At 47.0% G+C, this 18661-nt stretch overlaps 1 protein-coding gene across 2 annotated transcripts in view; it reads left to right on the top strand.

The window, feature by feature from the left end:
• ZCCHC14 (zinc finger CCHC-type containing 14) overlaps positions 1-18661 on the top strand; it is a 59005-nt gene that overhangs the window by 29103 nt on the left and 11241 nt on the right. For both annotated transcript variants that reach the window (XM_036832554.1, XM_036832553.1), the window contains exons 3-7: positions 3522-3595; positions 14595-14666; positions 17340-17449; positions 18205-18299; positions 18381-18435. In XM_036832554.1, the coding sequence (XP_036688449.1) occupies positions 3522-3595; positions 14595-14666; positions 17340-17449; positions 18205-18299; positions 18381-18435 (406 nt within the window). The remainder of the gene's footprint in view (positions 1-3521; positions 3596-14594; positions 14667-17339; positions 17450-18204; positions 18300-18380; positions 18436-18661) is intronic.

The raw sequence follows: 18661 nt of genomic DNA, 5'->3' as shown, positions 1-18661 counted from the left end.
GTGGCCTCAAGTCCCGGGGTCCCAGCCCTGGGTGCCCTGCCCTGAGCCTCTGCACAGTCTGGACCCCAGCGAGGCTCACGTCCTTCCCAGCCCCCTAGCGCTCTTCCCACCGCGCCCCTTTGGGCTCGGGGTCTTTCCAGTCGGTGCTAATCCTGTCTTTGGATGTGTTCTCTCCCTGCAGGTGATGGTTTGGTATCTAGCCCCTAAAGTTGACACAAGTTTGCTGGCACTTTTCAGAAAGTACTGGGACTTCGTGTGTGACAGATGACACAAGTCTACAGGGCTCATGAGGGTGTTGGGAGGGAAGGAGGCCGCATTATCTACCAGTAGACTTTAAGTGGGTTGTCAACAAATTTGTATGCGTGTAGGTAAACACTCTAAAATTATGAAACCACATTACAGAAATTTGGCAGGGAAACTACCCATAATTCCACAACCAAACACAATTAACCCTATCATTTTTGATAATTTATTTTTAGTCAATCTTTCTTTAACATTTTAAACAACTATAATCATGTTATACATACAGTTTATAATTTTTCAGGTAATATTATAAGCATTTTCCATGTTTTTATTTTTATAAACATAGCCTTTAGTAGTTCCAAAATCGAGAGTATGCTTGCACACCTTTGAAGCCCAGTTCAACACCCCCAGCCGCCCCTTGTGTTAGCCACCGTCAGCTCTCTCATCTGCTACCGAAGTCCCTCTGCACGTTCTCTCCGCCCCCCACCCCCCCGCCCCCGCCCCAGCAGGCCGTCCTCCCACCCTCAGAGCCCCGTGTGGCCACACAGTGGGCGTGGCACCAAGAGAAAAGCAGCAGAACTCGTCGGCCGGCCATGTATCTGGTCCGGAGCCATCCTGGCAGTGCGGGGGCCGCTGCAGCTGCCTGCAGAGGGCCAATGGCGCGGACACAGAGCACCGAGTCAGGTGGGCTGGTGACTCTGAAGAGGTCTCGCAAACGTTTCAGTCCTGTGGTCCAAAATGCCTCTTTCATTTGAGAACAGCTGAGTAACATTCATCTGCTTTTCACATTTTCCTGTCCAGATATGAGTCACTTCCCGCTTTCAGTCCAGTTGGGGTTTTTTCTTTTTACTTTTTTTCCCATAAATGCTCATACTCAGTCCTGGAACTTTTAGGTACACGTTGGTGTTCTGTGGCCTGGGAAAATGCCGAATAACGTTTTTCTGTTTTCATTGACTTTGTATATTCTGTTGTTTAAAAAAGTAAAGGATCTGGATTAGGGTGAGGTCATTGTGGGTAGGTTTTTAAAAATAGTGATTGGGAAAACATAAGAGCTGTTTATTTGCTGACAATCTGACTGGGGAAGTCAGACAGGAACAGTGAGTAGTTTCACCGAGTGAGGTCGGGCAGTGCACAGCTGCTAAATGGAGTGTTTTCTTTGTTTTGCCAGAAAGGAAGAAAACGTTCTTATTTTTTTCTTTAGAGTAATTCCTTCCTGTGAGATGCTATTTTAAGCTTAAAATACTCTAAACCAAATGGGTTCTAGTGTCTCCCAAGATCCATATCAACCCTGACGCAACTTTATAAAATTAGGGAGACTCGTGAGAAAAATTCAGGGCGTGAAAGGTCTTTTCCCCAACAGGCCGTAACCTCTGTGAGCGCGAGAACCCATCGACGGCGCTGGTCGCTGTGTGCCCAGCCCTTGGAAAATGGCCCGGGACACAGCAGGAGCTTTGTAAGACGAGTTGGTGAATGAACAGTTGTTGGTTTAGGGCAGGGATTGGCACCCTTTTTTTCTGCAGAGATCCAGAAAGTCAGTATTTCTGGCTCTGGGAAGCGTGCGGAGTCTGGGGCCGGGCTCTGCCGTCGTGGGGTGGAGAGCACCCACTGACGATACGTCTGCCCACAGCGTGGTTGTGCGCCCCGGAGCCCGTTTACACAGACAGACAGGCCGAGGGCAGCCTGCAGCCTGCCTGCCCCTCGCTTAGAACAGTGCCGCCCGGTAGAGCTCCCTGGGATGACCGGGCTTCTGCGTCTGCTGCAGTATGGTAGCTGCTAGCCACGTGTGGGAGCGCTTAAAATGTGGTGAGTGCAACCGAGGAGTGAGATTTTTAATTTTCTTCAATTGTAATTAATACCAACTTAAGCGGTCCCGTGTGGTCAGTGGCTGCAGCAGTGGGCCGTGCAGCGTTAGAACCTTCCCAGAAGCCCGGTGCACAGAGCTGCTCGTTGCTCCCTGGGGTGCTCAGACATGTTAGGGGAGGAGAGAGTTCTGTGGCCAAAGAAATTGAGAAATTATGGTTTAAAAATGTAGATTTATTTGTTGCAGGACTTCTCAGAGCCTTTAATCTGCTAATGTACGTGGGCAGCCTACAAAAAAGGAGTTTCTCAGATTTTCCCTCCAAACTTTTGAGCACAAAGCTTTCTGGGGGTGGCCCGGAGAAAACTATGGAAGGTGTGGCCGACCAGGAGATGGGGAGTCTGCAGAAAGTGTAACTTAATAGCTTTAATAAGTTATGTTGAGTGTGTCATGCTAGACAGGTTTTGAAGATTTGTAGAAATCCCCATGGTGCACAGCCAAGGGACCTCTGGAAATATTGGGGAAAAATAGTGCAAGAAGGTGTGTGTGCTGTTCAGAAAGTAAAGCCTCCCTCATTTGCCAGGGTCTTTGCATAAGAGCTGACTGCCCGTGCCTGCCCAAGGTTCATAAGCTTGAAGAATCAGTTAACTCGATACTTGAGAAACTTTAGTATTTGAATCAGAAATAGGACATACGTACCTTAATGTGGTTTGGGAGTTTGGAAACTACATCATGTTTGATAAGTGCTGTTTTATTTTCAACAAATATTTGTGCTCAAATATTTGCATCTTAAAGCTTAAGGGCTTAGAAGCTTAATTGTATCGGTTTCTTTCTGAGGAGAAAAAAAAATGCACCCTTGCCTGTGAAAAGGGAGGTACGCAGAGGGGATGGCTCTGGAACTCTCCAACGGCGACGGCCCTTTCTCATCCCTGTCCAACTGTGCAGCTGCGGCCTCTGCCCATCCTTGCTCTGTTTTGCAGAGGCAGTGCTAGGGGTCTGCAGGGTCTCCTCCGCAGCTGCTCTCCTCACACCTCCAGCCTGGCTTTGTCCTAGAAGGAGGAGACGAGGAGATGCCAGTGAGAGGTTCTGGGCAGCTGTGTCTCCGAACAATCTCAGTGGAAAACGTTGAGCATTAGTTTTTCAGAAATGAGAACAGATCATAACTAATCTTCAGTTATAATTATGGTCTGTGCCCTTGTGCATTTTCAAGCTCCGATCTCTTTCTTTTCTATGATTTGTTTTTATTTTTTGCCTGTTTCTTCTGTGTCACTTTCAACTTCGCCCTCCATTCCCGAGCGAGCTGCCTCCTCGTTCCTGGCGAGCTCACCCACCGCAGAGGAGACGGGGCCGGGCGTTGGGAGCCGGACTGTGAAAAGTTGCTAATGTATCGATGCAAACTAATCATGTGTACTTCAAGCTCTTACTTCATTTTTATAATTTTGTTTGTTGTTGTTTTGTTTTGTTTTGTTTACCTTTACAGTGAGTGTTGAAAAGATAGACCTGAAGGGATTATCACACAAAAAAAATGAAAGAAATGTTGAATGTTCCTTTGAGGTAAGATGCTAAGTTTTTTTTCCCTTTTCTCCTCTAAGGGATAGGAAGGAAACATTTACCATGAAGTGGTACTTTTATTTCTCTAAATAAAAGACGAGTCGTTTGCAAAGCACTGTGCCACTGCTGCGGGAGATAGAAGTGGGGACTGGGCCCTGTGGGTGGACCGTCTCCACGGTGGGCTTGTTGGGCCTGGGGGGCTGCTCTCCCTGGACCTCAGCAGGCTCCACGAGGGGGAGGGGCTGGGCTCGGGCACAGCCTGGAGTTCGCAGTCCTGTTGTGTCCCTGTTCGCCGTGTGACTGAGGACAATGCTGGACTTCTCTGTGCCCCAGCACCTCCATTCAGTCAAACAGGATGGAGTTTGGGGGAGAATTAAATGAGACAGTTCATTCAAAGCGCTCAGTACAGGGTCTGGATATAGTAAGTGCCTGCAAAGATGAGCTGGTGTTCTTCTGTACCTCCTGGATGACAGAAACTCCTTGGTGTGTGTGGGGAGCATTCTCTAGACTGACATGCTCAGCTGCTGGTGGCTGGTCACCAGAGTTGGCTAAAGTAGAGAATTGTGAAAATTGAGGCATACTGTTTATTAGAATTTCAGATCTACGATAACAGTGGCTTAAACAACATCGGAGTGTACAAGGAGTCGGCCCCGGGGCTGGAATGGCAGCTGTGCTCCATAAAATACGTAGGGAGCCAGGCTCCCTCCAGTTGACTGCTTTGACATCTCTGGGAGGTGGCCCTTAGCCTCACGGTCCAAGATGGCAGCTAGGACTCCAGCCCTCACGTTTTCATTCCAGGCAGCAGGACATGGGATGAAGAGGAGAGTGAAAGGTTACTTCTACCTCTTTTTCATGGAGCATTCTTAAAAACAGCCACTAGAGGGACTTCCCTGGCAGTCCAGTGGTTAGGGCTCCTTGCTTCCACTGCCAGGAGCGCGGGTTCGATCCCTGGTCGGGGAACTAAGATCCCAGATGCCGCGAGGTGTGGCAAAAAAAGCCACTAGACACTTCCACTTATGTCTTACTGGCCAGACTTAGTTTCCTGGTCTCGCTTAGCTGCGTGTGCGTGGCTGGCTGTGTCACCAGGGTTCTGTTACTACTCCATCGTTGTGCGAGGTTCTCCTTTGACCACATGCATCGTTGGAAACTGATTGATAAGGAAAATCTGCTTCCAGCTTTACTGGGAAGTGTTCTCAGGCATAGCAGCTTCTGGTTAGTATCTAGTACTTACACTGTGCAGCTTACTAACTTTTCAAAGAGTGTAGCTACATCAGAATACTTCAAGTACTTTTAATACCACAAGGATAAAACCCTCATTTGATTTGGGAAGTCCTGCATTGTGCAAATCAGTTGTTACTCCATAGATGTGTCTTTTCAAAATGTATGGGAAAGGCTTCCCTTCGGTTTTGGAGGTTGTCAGAGCTTGCGACCAGCACCCAAGTGTCAGCAATCAGAGAACCTCAGGACCCCAGCATCTTCAAGGCCTGCTTGAGTTGGGGAGCCCAGCGAGTCCCTGAAACGCTGGGTGTGTTGGCTCCTCTCCTCTGCAGTCGGCCTCTGGCTGGCGGATATCCCCTGAGGGGCTGGTGGCGGGCGTGGTCCCCCTGCACAGGGCCTGCCTGTGTGGGAACTGCTGAGCATCAAGCCCTTCAGATCCCACACACAGATCCCACTCACAGCCCGTCTGATCAAACTGGGCTTGGACTCGGCCCCGGTCCGCAGCCTCTCTGCAAAGAAATGAGCTTTGGCAGGGTAGACACTTGGCCTCTCGTGGCCCTTCCCCAGAGGAGGGCCTTGTGATCAGGGTGGGGAGGCGGCAGGCTGGCAGGATGGGGCGCCGTGAGTCTTCTGAAAGCAGAGCGGACAGCTGCAAAAGGCGCCTGGAGGCCGGTCGCAGCTCTGAGATAACTGTCCCACGGGTTAACGGGTTCAGTTTAAGACGTTTCTAACCCCAAATGGTTAAGCTGAATGAAGTGTTTTGGTACTTAAAAAGCTTTGGTTATCAGAAAAGCTTGCTTTTTCTGATGTGATAACGGATAAAAGGATTCTGGTGTTTAGGGAAGTGATAATGCTTCACTAGCCAGCAGTCCCAACTCATTTTCTTTTGGGATACTAACTTGATATGCCCTAAGGGATTTACTGCCCACACTACATTTGTTGATGGTAATTTGAGGCACAAAGGAAAGATACAAGGAAGATTTTTAAAAAACACAACTATCTTCTTATTTATAAAGTACACTGTTCATTTGCACAGCTTAAACTGTGTGCTTGTTCTCTGCAGGTGAGTTGCGCCTCCTACTTGTAAATAAGTGGCTGCTTGTAGGATACGAATGTGTGATGTGCATGTGCTTAGGTTTGGGACTCCTGTCACAAAAGTGAAGCGCCTTGTAGTTACATAGCTTCGGGCGTTTAACCGCGGTCTCTCTAGCTCGCTGTGGTCAGGACTACAATTCTGTAAGAGGGAGAACCTGTGGACAGCGGGAGAACATCACTCCATGTACCTTTAAACTTACAAACTTTCTGTCATCTTACATGACCGCCCGGCAAAAGTAAGTCCCAGTAGCATTTTTCTGTTTTAGAAATCAACAAGACGAGGGGCTTCCCTGGTGGCGCAGTGGTTGAGAATCTGCCTGCCAATGCAGGGGATACGGGTTTGAGCCCTGGTCTGGGAAGATCCCACATGCCGCGGAGCAACTAGGCCCGTGAGCCACAACTACTGAGCCTGCGCGTCTGGAGCCTGTGCTCCGCAACAAGAGAGGCCGCGACAGTGAGAGGCCCGCGCACCGCGATGAAGAGTGGCCCCCACTCGCCGCAACTAGAGAAAGCCCTCGCCCAGAAACGAAGACCCAACACAGCCAAAAATAAATAAATAAATAAATTTTTTTAAAAAAAAGAAAAGAAATCAACAAGACGATTCTAAAATTTATATGGAGGGAATTCCCTGGTGGTCCAGTGTTTAGAACTCCGCGCTTTCATTGCCGAGGGCGCGGGTTCAGTCCCTGGTCAGGGAGTTAAGATTCCTCAAGCCTCACAGCGCAGCCTGAGTAAATAAATAAATAGTAAATAAAATAAAATAAAATTTATATGGAGAGAACTATAGAGCAGTCCAAACAATTCTGAAACGAAGAAAACACGGAAGACGCACAGTACCTGATTTCAACACCTCGTGTTAAAGGTGCTGCTGAGAGGGAGGAGACGCCGTGCCCCGGGGCAGTGGGGCCCGAACTAGACTCACATGTAAACTCTCGGTTGTTCTGAAGACTTTAGGAGAATATCCTTGATGGCATTTTTAAAGATTAGATGGTTTTAAAATTTTCTAATTGACTTTCTTCTTTACACCTCTGATGAGATAGATTTCACATACCATAAAATTCATCCATTTAAACTGTTCAGTGGCTTTTTTTATTTATTCAGAATTTTGTAACCATCACCACGATTTAATTTTAATATTTCCATCATCCCAGGAAGAAGCCCCATACCCATTAGCAGTCATTCCCCACTTCTCCTCCCCAAGTTCCTGGCAAATACTAACCTGCTTTCTGCCTCAGTGGATTTGCCTATGCTGAATATTTCACATAAATGGAATCATACAATATGTGATCTTTGGTGATTGGTTTCTTTCATGCAAATAATGTTTTCAAGGCTTCTCTATGTTATATCATGTATTAGTGCTTCCCTTTTTATGGCTGAGTGATATTCCACCGTGTGGATGGACCACATTTAGTTCACCCACTCAGCAGTTAGTTGATGCACTTCTGGGTTGTTTCCACTTTTTGCCTCTTATGAGTAATGCTGCTATGAACATTTATGTACAAGTTTTTGTGTGGACAAATGCTTTCATTTCTCTTGGATACACACCTAGGACTGGACTTAACTGGGCCATGTGGCTTGCAGATATTTTCTTCCATCGGGTGGGAATTTTCTTCATTTTCTTGATGCTGTCCTTTGACACACAAAAGTTTTTCATTTTGATGAAGTCCAGTTTACCTACTTTTTCTTTCATTCCTTGTGCTTTTGGTATTATATTTAAGAAATCGTTGCCTAAGCCAAGGTCACAAAGATTCACTCCTGTGTTTTCTGATAAGAATTTTATTGTTTTTGCTTTTACATTTAGGTCTTTGATTCATTTTGAATTAATTTCTTGTGTATGGTGTGAGGTAGGTGTTCAAATGCATACTTTTGCATGTGGACGTCCTGTTGTCCAGCACCATTTGTTTGTTTGTTTGTTTATTTTACAATTTTTTTTTAACATCTTTAATGGACAGCACCATTTGTTGAAAAGACCATTCTTTCCCCCACTGAAGGGTCTTCACACCATTGTTGAGAATCAGTTGAGCGAATTGTGAGGGGTTGTTTCTGGACTCTCAGTTCCATTCATCTCTGTTGTTGTCAGGCCAGCACTGCTCTGTCTTGAGCACTGTGGCTTTGACGTTGAAGTTGGGAAGTGTGAGTCCTCTTAGGTTTGGTCTTCTTTTTCAGGATTGTCTTGGCTGTTGTGGGGATGCTGCATTTCCATGTGAGTTTTAGGAGCAGCTTGTCAGTTTTGGTGCCAGCACCGGCAGCAACTCAGGCTCCCGCTGCCTGCGGCTCCTTGCAGGGTGGCCCTGGGTGGGCTCGGGGACTGGCGGTGGCGACTGCTCTGTCCCGCGGGCCGGGCCTCTACTGCTTCGGGCTAAGGGCCCCGGACGCCACACCACCCTGGTCAACTGATTGTTGACAAAGGTATAAAGGCAGTTCAGTGAAGAAAAGATGGTCTTTTCAACAAATGGTTCAGGAGCAGATAACCATACGCAAAAAAAAGGAACCTTCATCAAACCTTACCCTTTATATAGAAATTAACTCAAAACTGATCACAGACCTAAATGTAAAACCTAAAACTATAAAACTTCTACAAGAAAGCATAGGAGAAAAGTTTGTGCCTTAAACAGGCAAAGATTTCTTAGGTAGGATACCAAAAACATGAGCCATAAAAGACAAAATGAATTAAACTTCATCAGAGTTTAAAACTTGCTCTTTGACAGGCACTGTGGAGAAAATTAAGACAAGCCACAGAACTAGGAGAAAAATATTTGTAAATTACATGTCTGATAGAGGATTTGTATTCAAACTATAAAAAGAACTCTCAAAACTCAATGATGAGAAAATAACCCAATAAAAAAATGAACATTTTACCAAGAAATATGTATGGATGGTAAATAGCACACGTGAACAGATGTTCAGCATCATTAGCCATTAGGAAAACACCGATTAAAACCACTGTGAGCTAATACTACACGCCCATCACAGCAGCTGAAGTTGACAGGATGACCACACCAGCTGCTGGCAGGTGTGTGGAAGGACTGCCATGGAAGTGTAAAATGGTGAGATTACTTTGGAAGACAGCTTGGCAGTTTTTTAAAAAGTCAAACATATCCCTAAAATCTGATTCATCAGTCCCACTTCTAGGTCAATAACCAAAGGAAATGAAAGTACATGTTCATACAAAGGTTTGTACACGAATGTTTATAACAGCTTTATTTGTAACGCCCCAAATATCCATTATCAGGAGGCTGGATATACACTGTGGTACTGTAGCCACACAGTTCAGCGTTCAGAATAGCGGAGTGAATTACTGATACACTTGGCAATATGGAGGAAACTGCGTAATTGTGCTGTGTGAAAGAAACCAGAAAAAAAGAGCATACACTGTATGAGTTTGTTTATATAAATTTAGAAAATGCAAAATAATCTGCAGTGACAGAAGGCAGATCAATAGCTTCCTGGGGAGAAAGTGATGGATGTGTTCATTATATTGATTGGAGTAATGGTTTCATGGGTGTATACATATGTCCAAACTGATCAGATTGTACACTTTAAATATGTGCATTTCATTGTCAGTTATACTCAATAAAACCTTTAAAAAAATTACCTGAGGATTGGGACTTCCCTGGTGGCGCAGTGGTTAAGAATTCGCCTGCCAGGGCTTCCCTGGTGGCGCAGTGGTTAGGAATCCTCCTGCCAGTGCAGGGGACACGGGTTCGAGCCCTGGTCCGGGAAGATCCCACGTGCCGCAAAGCAGCTAAGCCCATGCACCTCAACTACTGAGCCTGTGCTCTAGAGCCCACGAGCCACAACTACTGAGCCTGCGTGCCACAACTACTGAAGCCCATGCGCCTAGAGCCCGTGCTCCACAATAAGAGAAGCCACCACAATGAGAAGCCCGCGCACCGCAGTGAAGAGTAGCCCCCGTTCGCCGCAACTAGAGAAAAGCCCGCACACAGCAACGAAGACCCAATGCCGCGAAAAAAAAAAAAAAAATTTACCTGAGGATTAATTTTTGTCCACAGAGCCCTAAATAATTAGAATAAATTGTCCTTTAAATAGGTTGTCTTTTGAACATGGATATAAATAGCTGTTGTACTGTGGCCAGAACAATAAAGAACTTTATTAGGCGTGTCTGCCTTACCATGGTGAGATGTACCCTCTATTGCTAACAGTATAGGAAGACTCGAGAAGCGGTTTTTTCTGAAACCTTTCACTTATTCAAGGAGAAGTCAGCGACTTCCCCCCCCTCCCCTTTTTCTCAGCTTTGTTTATCTCTGCTTTTAGTTTTTATGTGTCATTGTTTTCCAGGATACAAATGAAAGGTTATTCTTTTATAGGAAGACATAAGTAATAAAGGGACTAGAAGCAGGAGTTTGAGTTTCCTGTTCTTTCTTTTCATGGAGTTGGTTTTGTTTTTGCTGAAGTTGTAATTACTAGTTACTGAGGAGAGCAAATACAGGAAGCAGATGACAGAAGCTTTTAAAATATAAAATTATCTTATATCTATGTACATGTGAAATGTCCAAATTTTACCAGCTTTCCCAAATTCACTGTTGAATAACTAAAACTTTTTTAAAGTACACTTATTACACACGAAGGACAGGGTGGGAAGAATACATCAGAAGATTACCCAAACGCTTGCAATGCCTGTACACGGGAGAGTTGTGTTGACTTAAAAGGAACTGTGGAGCAGTACTAATTAAAACACCCATTCTCTTTATGCCAATCTTTGTTAAGAACCCAGACATTACATTTTATTTTAGTGCTATATCTTTTCTTTAAAAGTTTTCCATCTTGAAACAATCTTAACTGCTCTGAATATTTTATCACTATTAGCTAAGGATGAGTCTTGACAACTATTTTTTTTAATTTAGTTTTTGTTTTCATCAGCTTTGTGTGTGCAGAGAGTCCAGTAATTCTGCCCACATCACCCGGAGGAGCAGGGAACTGTTTCTTGTGATGATACACCTCATTGCTCGTATGATAATTAGCCTGACTGTGTGAAGGTTGTTGCTACCCAAGCCATGTGGTATATGCTTAGTACCTTTCCTTTCCGATACTTTATTCTACCTGGAGTTAATTGTCTCTTTTTGTTTGTTTGTTGCTTGTGAACAAGTACTTAGAAAACAACTTCACCCCTAAAGTTTTCCCTGGTTGTGTTCATATGCGTCCGGCATTCCATAGGTTTCATCTCTGGAGCTACGGCCCTGCTCCGACCTGGACTTGGCCTGGTGCAGTCTCATGGCGGGGCCCCCGTACCATCACCCGCGGGGTCCCTTCCTCCCTCCCGGCTCTGATACCCTGTTCTCAGCTCTTAGCTCATCTATTGTCTTGGGTTAGTTCTGGGTTTTAGTAGTTGTTCTAGTAGCTTCTCAGAAAGGGTCCCGGGGAGGTACAGTTTCTGACTGTCATGTTTGGCATTGTCTTCATCCGTCTGACCTGACATGTGACTGGGAATACAGTTCTAGACCAGGCGTCATTTTTCCTTAGGAACTCGGAAGCGCTTCTTATTTACTGTCTTGCAGTGTTGCTGTTGAGAAGCATGGATCTGTTCTGACTCCTGATCCAGTGTTGGCCCTGTTTTATCATTTCTAAAGGTTTTAGGATCTTCTCTCAGTCCCAAGCGTTTGCACATTTCTCAGAGCCAGGCTTGGGTGTAGGTTGTCATCCGCTGTGCTGAGACGCAAGTCAGCCCTTTCAACTTAAGTCCATTAATTTGAGTTCCTTTTTCTTCAGTCATTCCTTTTGGTTTCCTCTGTCCTGTTCTTCTCAGTTTTCTTGTTTTGGAACTCCTGCTGTCTGCCTGTTGGACCTCAAGACTGGTCCTCTGTTTTATTTTTTTTTCCTCTATTTTCTTTCCCTTGGACTTGTTTGATCTATCCTATGGAAGATTCCCTCATCTTCCATCTCTTGAATTGAATTTTTCACTTCTGCGGTCCTGTTGTTAACAGCGAAGACCTCTTGTCCCCTGGCAGTTCTTTGTTCACAGCGTCCTCTTCTTGGCGATGCTTTCTGCCCTTAGTTCACTGAGAATATCGCTGATAGTTTTTAGTTTTAAAAACGAGTTTTGAGTGCATGGTCCGTGCCACCTCCAGGCTGCCTTGTTCTTTGTGACTGCTTTGCCTGTCCTTGTATTCGGCTTCAGAGCTCCTCAGAGGTCTGGTGGCAGGTCTGGTGGCGCTGGGCTGCTTGCTCACGTGAGGGCTGTGGCCTGAGCTACTGCCTGTGTGAGTGAAGAAAACGCTGCTCCCCCTTCTCCAGAGGGTGCGAGAGCTGAGACGGACAGTGGGTCAGAGGAGTTAGACTCTGAGTGTGAAGAAATCCTCAGTACCCTTATCAACTCTGTGCATACCGTGCTTTTTTTTTTTTTTTTTTGGCTGCGTTGGGTCTTTGTTGCGGTGCGCGGGCTTCTCATGGCAGTGGCTTCTCTTGTTGCAGAGCACAGGCTCTAGGCGTGTGGGCTTCAGTAGTTGTGGCGCGCGGGCTCAGTAGTGGTGGCTCGCGGTCTCTAGAGCGCAGGCTCAGCAGTTGTGGCGCACGGGCTTAGTTGCTCAGCGGCGTGTGGGTCTTCCCAGACCAGGGCTCGAACCCGTGTCCCCTGCATTGGCAGGCGGATTCTTAACCACTGTGCCACAGGGAAGTCCCCATGCTTTTTTGTGTATGTTTAAGATACATTAAAATCCGTCTTAGCAGGTCTCAGTGGCTCTTTGAGCGACTATGGGTGGTAGAAAAATACTGTGCCATCATTTGATTGGCAGTGTTTCTTCTTGGTGGTACATCAGCAGTGGGGTAGCTTATGGTCGATGTTGTCTTGGACGTGGTAGATCACGTGTCTCTAGCCCGTGGCCCAATGCGAGGCTGCTCTCGTGTCCGTGCCCCTCCAGGGGCCCGCCCTCTCCTCTGCCTCAGGGGACCGGGTCAGGCCAACCTGCGTCACCTGCAGAGCGGAGTGCTGCTGAAGCCTGCTGGTTTCCAGTCCTTGCCCTTGGTTGGAGCAGCGAGTCCTTTTGGAAGTCAAAGAAAAATATACCAGGAGCAGACAACCTAGAATAGTTGTGCCTATTTAAAATATATAATTGTCGGGGAAGCAGGTTGTCTGTTTCAGCATAGAATGGTGTGTCCATGCTGCGCTCACAATTTGGGTATTGGACTTCATGCTTTAGTTGGGTTAGGGTGCGTTCGTGCCACGTGACATGCGGCATATTTTACTTTGAAAGCCACCATGTCAGCAGTACTTTGGGTCATACATCTAATGCTAGAAAGTTCTCACCTTTAATCATGGATGTTACTGGTGTTTTATGTGGGTAGCAGCTCACTCTCCCCCAAACTTCTTTTTGGTGTTGTTAAAAGATTTAATTATTTCAGACAGAAAAAATGGTGTAGGTACTTTCATTTTAGTATAGGTAGATTTTGGATGGCACAGCGCATTCATTCAAAAATGCCAGCACTTGCCGTGATAAATTCTGGGAGGCATAGGGAATTCAGAGATGAAGAAGAGAGGAGGTCCCTTTCCTTGATTGGCTTGTATTTTGTGGGGGCTTGAAAGACATACTTTAGTAATTGTTATGTGATGTGACAACCACCAGAACAGAGAGGAGCTCATGTGAATTTCAACGGAGAGGAGAGGCGGCCAGCCCTTCAGGCCCCAGAGACCGTCAGCAAACGCCATGGGCTGTTTCTCGGAAGATGAAGGCCAGCGCGGGGTGGGAGGAGAGCGTGAGAGTTGTTTGGTGTCTCCAACCTCTGTTTTCTCTAAATCAGTGTACATACAGTGCTTTCCTATTGGTGATAAAATACACTCAGTCGTTTTATTTCCCGACTTGAAATCCTCCAACGCTTCTCCTGGATTTTAGGGTAACCGTCTTCGTTCGTGGTTTAGCCCTTCTTGTTCTGGGCCCGGCTTCCCTCCCGTCTCGTCGTGTCCCCTCTGTCCTTCTCGCGCCTTCTGAGTTCAGCTCACACTTTCCTCGGGGCAGGAAAGCCCTCTGCCCCGGGGAACTTACAGTCCGTCTGTGGAGTCGTGAACTAAAACTGCCTGCTGTCGTAGGTGCAGGAAGGAAAAAGAGACACACCGGGCTTTGTAGAACATCCAGAAAGACCCTTCTGATGTTTTCTCCCTGAATTCTTCCCCCGCCCCCTGTGATGGAGGATGTCCCCCGCTCTTCTGGTACTGACTGCCCTGGCCTGTGTCACCCCCCAGTTCTGTCAGATTCCTGAGGGCTGGGACCCGGCCTCCTCCCGCCAGCACGCCCCTAGCACTGACACTGAGCACGTGTGGAGTACTTACTGTTTGGACGAGCTCATTTCTGGGAATTTCTTGATTCCGCATCCACGGTCGCAGTAGACTGACCTGAACAGAGGAGGTCCACGTGAGGATCACGTGCTCACACACACGCTCGCAGTCGAGGTCGTCAGGGGCTTCCTGACGCCTAGAGGAGCAGCCTTAGGCTCCACGCTTGAGTGATACACTGATCTTTGAATAATTGCGCAAAACAGGAAGTTAAGCTTTAATGGACTTGAGTTACGTGAACGTTCTTTCTGTAACAAGCCGAGGGGTATATGAACGCTCCATGCAAGAGGCGCACTAGGGCTTGTCCCACTACCGCGCCTGTACCGGCCACGAATCCCTGGACGAGTGTGTTGGGAATTAAGTATGTGGCATCTGTTTTTAAGGTTTGTTTGTTTATTTGTTTTTAAGGTCTTGTGGTCTGATTCTTCAATAACATCAGTAACCAAATCTTCCTCTGAAGTGACTGAATTTATTTCAAAGGTAAGGTGATTTAAGGGCTCTTACAAAAATTAAAAGGGTCTCATTCCCCACGGTCCACTGGACTGCCAAGTAATTTCCATGGTTGCAGCCTTCAGTGGGTGCAGTGTGTGCAGTGCCGGGGATTCGTGCTCCGACAGCGCGAGTGGTCCTCAGGGCCACGGTCCACACTCCTTCCGGTTGCGGAGAACGAGATGGGACAGAAAGATGCGAGTGCGAAGGTGCCCAAGGGGTGTTTGGCTGGTGGTGGTTTGTTACTGCTCAGCCGAGGCTGAGGGAGGGGCTCACGTGGCACGGCAGTGGGCAGACACTTCACCTTTTTCCACCTTACTCCGTTTACATATTGAATTTTCCTGTTTGCTTTTATTTTTTAAAATTGAAATACAGATGATGTACAACCTGTTTGGTTTTAAATTGATTCAACAAATATCGTTTGAACAACAAGCTGCACTACTAAAGAATTACCTCTTTACCCCCATGTACACGTGTTACATACGTACACACCTGCGTGTCTAAAGTCCCCTGGCCTGGCCTGTGCCGGAGCAGTGAACCACTGTCTTTGCCACAGTTGTGCAGCTGAAGTAGTCACCTTTGTTGTGTGGAATAACATAGCTGAAGTGTCTCCAAAGTGTGGCTTGCAATTTGATTATAAAATTAAGGATATAATCCTGTAGGAGAAAATCGAGTTGATGGATCCTGTTTGAGAAGCTTGGGGAGAAGTTGTTTGAGTGTGCCTCTTATTTAGGCCTGCCATACACTGAAGGATGCCACAGTGCCGTGCTTTCTAGGATTGATTATTGATCCTCCCCGGGGGTTCCCTGTTTCCTCTGCACCACTTACAACACTGAATTTCCTCTCCTTTGTGCCTATCCTCTTGTCTTGTGAAAAAGCACTTCTCTGGACTCCGCTGACGCTGGCAGACCTTGCCACTCTTCTGTCTGGGTGTTTGCAGTGGCTGATATTCACCTGGCTTTGGGTTCTCTGCCCTTCCTGGTATCTGCCTTGCTGTCTTTCAGTAATTTTGGAAAATTCTTGTCCATTATCTCTTCAAATATTTCTTCTGCCCCACTCTCTCTTCTCCTGGGCCTTGAGTTACGTGTACTTGACCCTGTCTTCAGGTTCACTTATGTTTCTCCTCAGCTCTGTCCAGGTTGCTGATGAGCTGAATTCTTCATCTCTAGTACCATGGTTTTGGGGTTTTTTGTTCTTTTGTTTTCTGTAGCTTTTCCGTTTGCTACATCTTTTAGTAAAGTTTCCATCTCTCTGATGAAATTTCCCACTCGTTCATGCATGTTGTTCATTTTTTTAAACTAAGTCCTTTAGTATGTTAAGCATGGTTATTTTCAAGTCCTTGTCTGATAGTGCCAACATCTGGGTTATTTTCCAGTCTGGTTCCGATGATTATCTTGACAATAGATTCCCCCCTCTTTTTTATCTTATAATTTTTGACTAAACGTTAGACGTCATGTCTAGAAACGAGCCTGGAAACGGGCCTGCTGCTGAGTCTGTCGGACCAGCGGTGGGGCTTCAGGTTGATCTCATCAGGAGCAGAGCTGGGTTTGGGTTTTGCTGTTGCACCACAGGCCTCAGTTGCCTCCAGGGAGGCCTGCTGGTCCCTTGAGCCTTGAGAGGAGCCTGGAGTGGTCTGGCTTCACCTGTGGCACAGAGGGGGTCTCCCTCCTCCGTTGACTCCTCCCTCCCTGGGCAGACTGCTGTTACTTGTTGCCTGGTGATGGATGTACGGTGAGGGTCGGGGCGGCTCCCCATCCTCCTGGTGCAGCCTCAGCTCTAGCCACAGGGTCATGGGGGGCCTTTCTCAGCATCCCTGCCCCTTCCTTCCCCAGCAGCAGCTGACTCGGCTCAGGAGGGCTTCCTGCCCCTTCCTTGGGGCCAGAGGGGTTTTGTTTTTATCTTCCCCGAGAAGCAGGGTATCTCTGCCCATGACCTGGTGCCGGGAGGACTTTCTCCTCCTCCTGCAGAGGCATGAAGGCATTCTGCCTCACCCCCCAGAGACATGGGGTTTTGCTTGAGCTCTGGGAGCAGGAGCAATCTGGTCCCTCCCCCAGCGGGTTGCGGGCTTTTTGCTTTGGATTGAGAGCAGGCTGCAGGGAAAGGCACGGGGTTTCCAGCCTCACCCCCAGGGGCAGCTGCCCCCCACCCCCCAACCGTGCCACCTGTGCAGACTCTCTCCAGCCTCTCGCCTGTGGAAGGGAGCTCGGGAATGAGGACACAGGCCCCCTGTGTCTGGGCTCCTGGCTGACTGCTGTCTGACGCACACTTAGCCTGTGGGGATGTGTTCATCCCAGCCGACCTCTTCTACCTGCTGGTATGGCAGCCATCTCTCCCTCGTGCTCTGCCACGGCTGAGACAGTTCACGTGCCCTGTCTCCTCAGAGGGGCAGGTCCCTCTTGGAATTCGGTTCACATGGTGGCCTTGCAGCTCAGCCCTCTGGTGGGCTCCAGAGCAGGCACAGCTGTGTGGGGTGTTGATCTTCTTCTTGATGTTGTGGTGGGTTGTTGCCTTCTGCGTCCCAAGTGGACGCAGAACCCCAGATGGCCCCAGAACCATAGCAGCAGGTGTCAGCAGCCAGTGCCTGCCCAAGTGTTTCCCACAGTGAGGAGTTCTGGTTCTGTAAGACGAATTTTGACATACTTCCTGTGCCTTTTCGTCTTTCAGTTATCTCAGCTGTATCCTGAAGAAAATTTGGAGAAATTCATTCCTTGCTTAGCTGGCCCAGATTCATTTTATGTAGAGCGGAACCACATGGATCTGGAAGCGGACCTGAGGTAATTAATGCTCCTCACCCCACCCAAGGCCACGGGGAGCAGCCCCCCTGCGGCGCTGCGGCGACTGCCGGCCCTCTGCAGTGTGGGCGGGCCCGGGCGGGGCCAGACGTGAGCTGCCGAGTCATCTGAGGGGCCCCTCAGGCGACACGTGGTCTGCATGGTTTGGGTCTCCTGTTTGCCTCTAGGGATTTTCATCAGTTATGGAGAATTTGAAGCATCTTAATAATCTAGGCATGATTTTGAGAATATATAAGTGAAGGAATTTCAAAGTGTATGCCACCATTTAATGTAATTTTGACAGTCTTATGAAATAAAATCTGCTTCTGTCCTATAGTTGAAAGGATAAAATGAGGACCTAATAAAAAGTCTCCTGGGCCCAGTGGCTCTGGACCCTTGATGACGTCCTGGCGCGTTGGTCTTGTACATGCGCACAGAGGGCCCCGGGGACTGGGGCCAACATCGGAGTGCCACACAGCAGCTGTGACGGCACCAGCTGTGCTCATGGCCCGGGTGGTGGGCCCTGAAAGACTCGATTCATGCAGTGTAATACAGTGTGAATAAGGAAAGGGGCACCAGGAAACAGTATGAATCATACCAAGAATGAAACTGAATAAAGCAGGAAGAATATAGGTTAAGGCACTTCTGTTTAGTTTTTCTCTGATATATATATCTCTTAATTGAAAATTAAAATTTCTCTCCCATTTACTTTTTGGTAACACGTTTTAATGCTGATAAAACCACTCTTTCATTTCTAGGTATTTGGCTTCATTACCTTCTCACATATTAAAAAATGACCATGTTAAGAAATTTTTCAGCACTTCATCTCCCACCCAACAGCTTCAAAGTCCAAGTGAGTTTGTAAAATGTAATTCAATAAAAGTAGAAACATTTTTATGGTCTGTAAATAAATTATATCTATTTTAACTTGTAGGTCCTGGCAACCCTTCCCTGTCTAAAGTCGGTACCATGATGGGCGTGTCTGGAAGGTGAGACTTCTACCATGTAACCAACACATTTCCAGTCAGCCTTGTTACAGAGCTTACTTTTCATTTTGTGTAAATAGTTGTTTCTAGAGTTAAGTCATTCTTGACCTTAGTCTTGAATAATAATATTGAGAGAAGAATTGGATAGAGATAATCCACTTTTTGATTTCTTTAAAAAAAAAAAAAAAAAGTAGTTCTCTGAGCCCCTGGAATTAGAATTCCCAAAGAC

The sequence above is a fragment of the Balaenoptera musculus genome, chromosome 19 (genome assembly GCF_009873245.2).
Source record: "Balaenoptera musculus isolate JJ_BM4_2016_0621 chromosome 19, mBalMus1.pri.v3, whole genome shotgun sequence".
NCBI lineage: Eukaryota > Metazoa > Chordata > Mammalia > Artiodactyla > Balaenopteridae > Balaenoptera > Balaenoptera musculus.
Note: the sequence above shows the minus strand (reverse complement) of the source record. Positions and strands in the feature narration are given on the sequence as shown.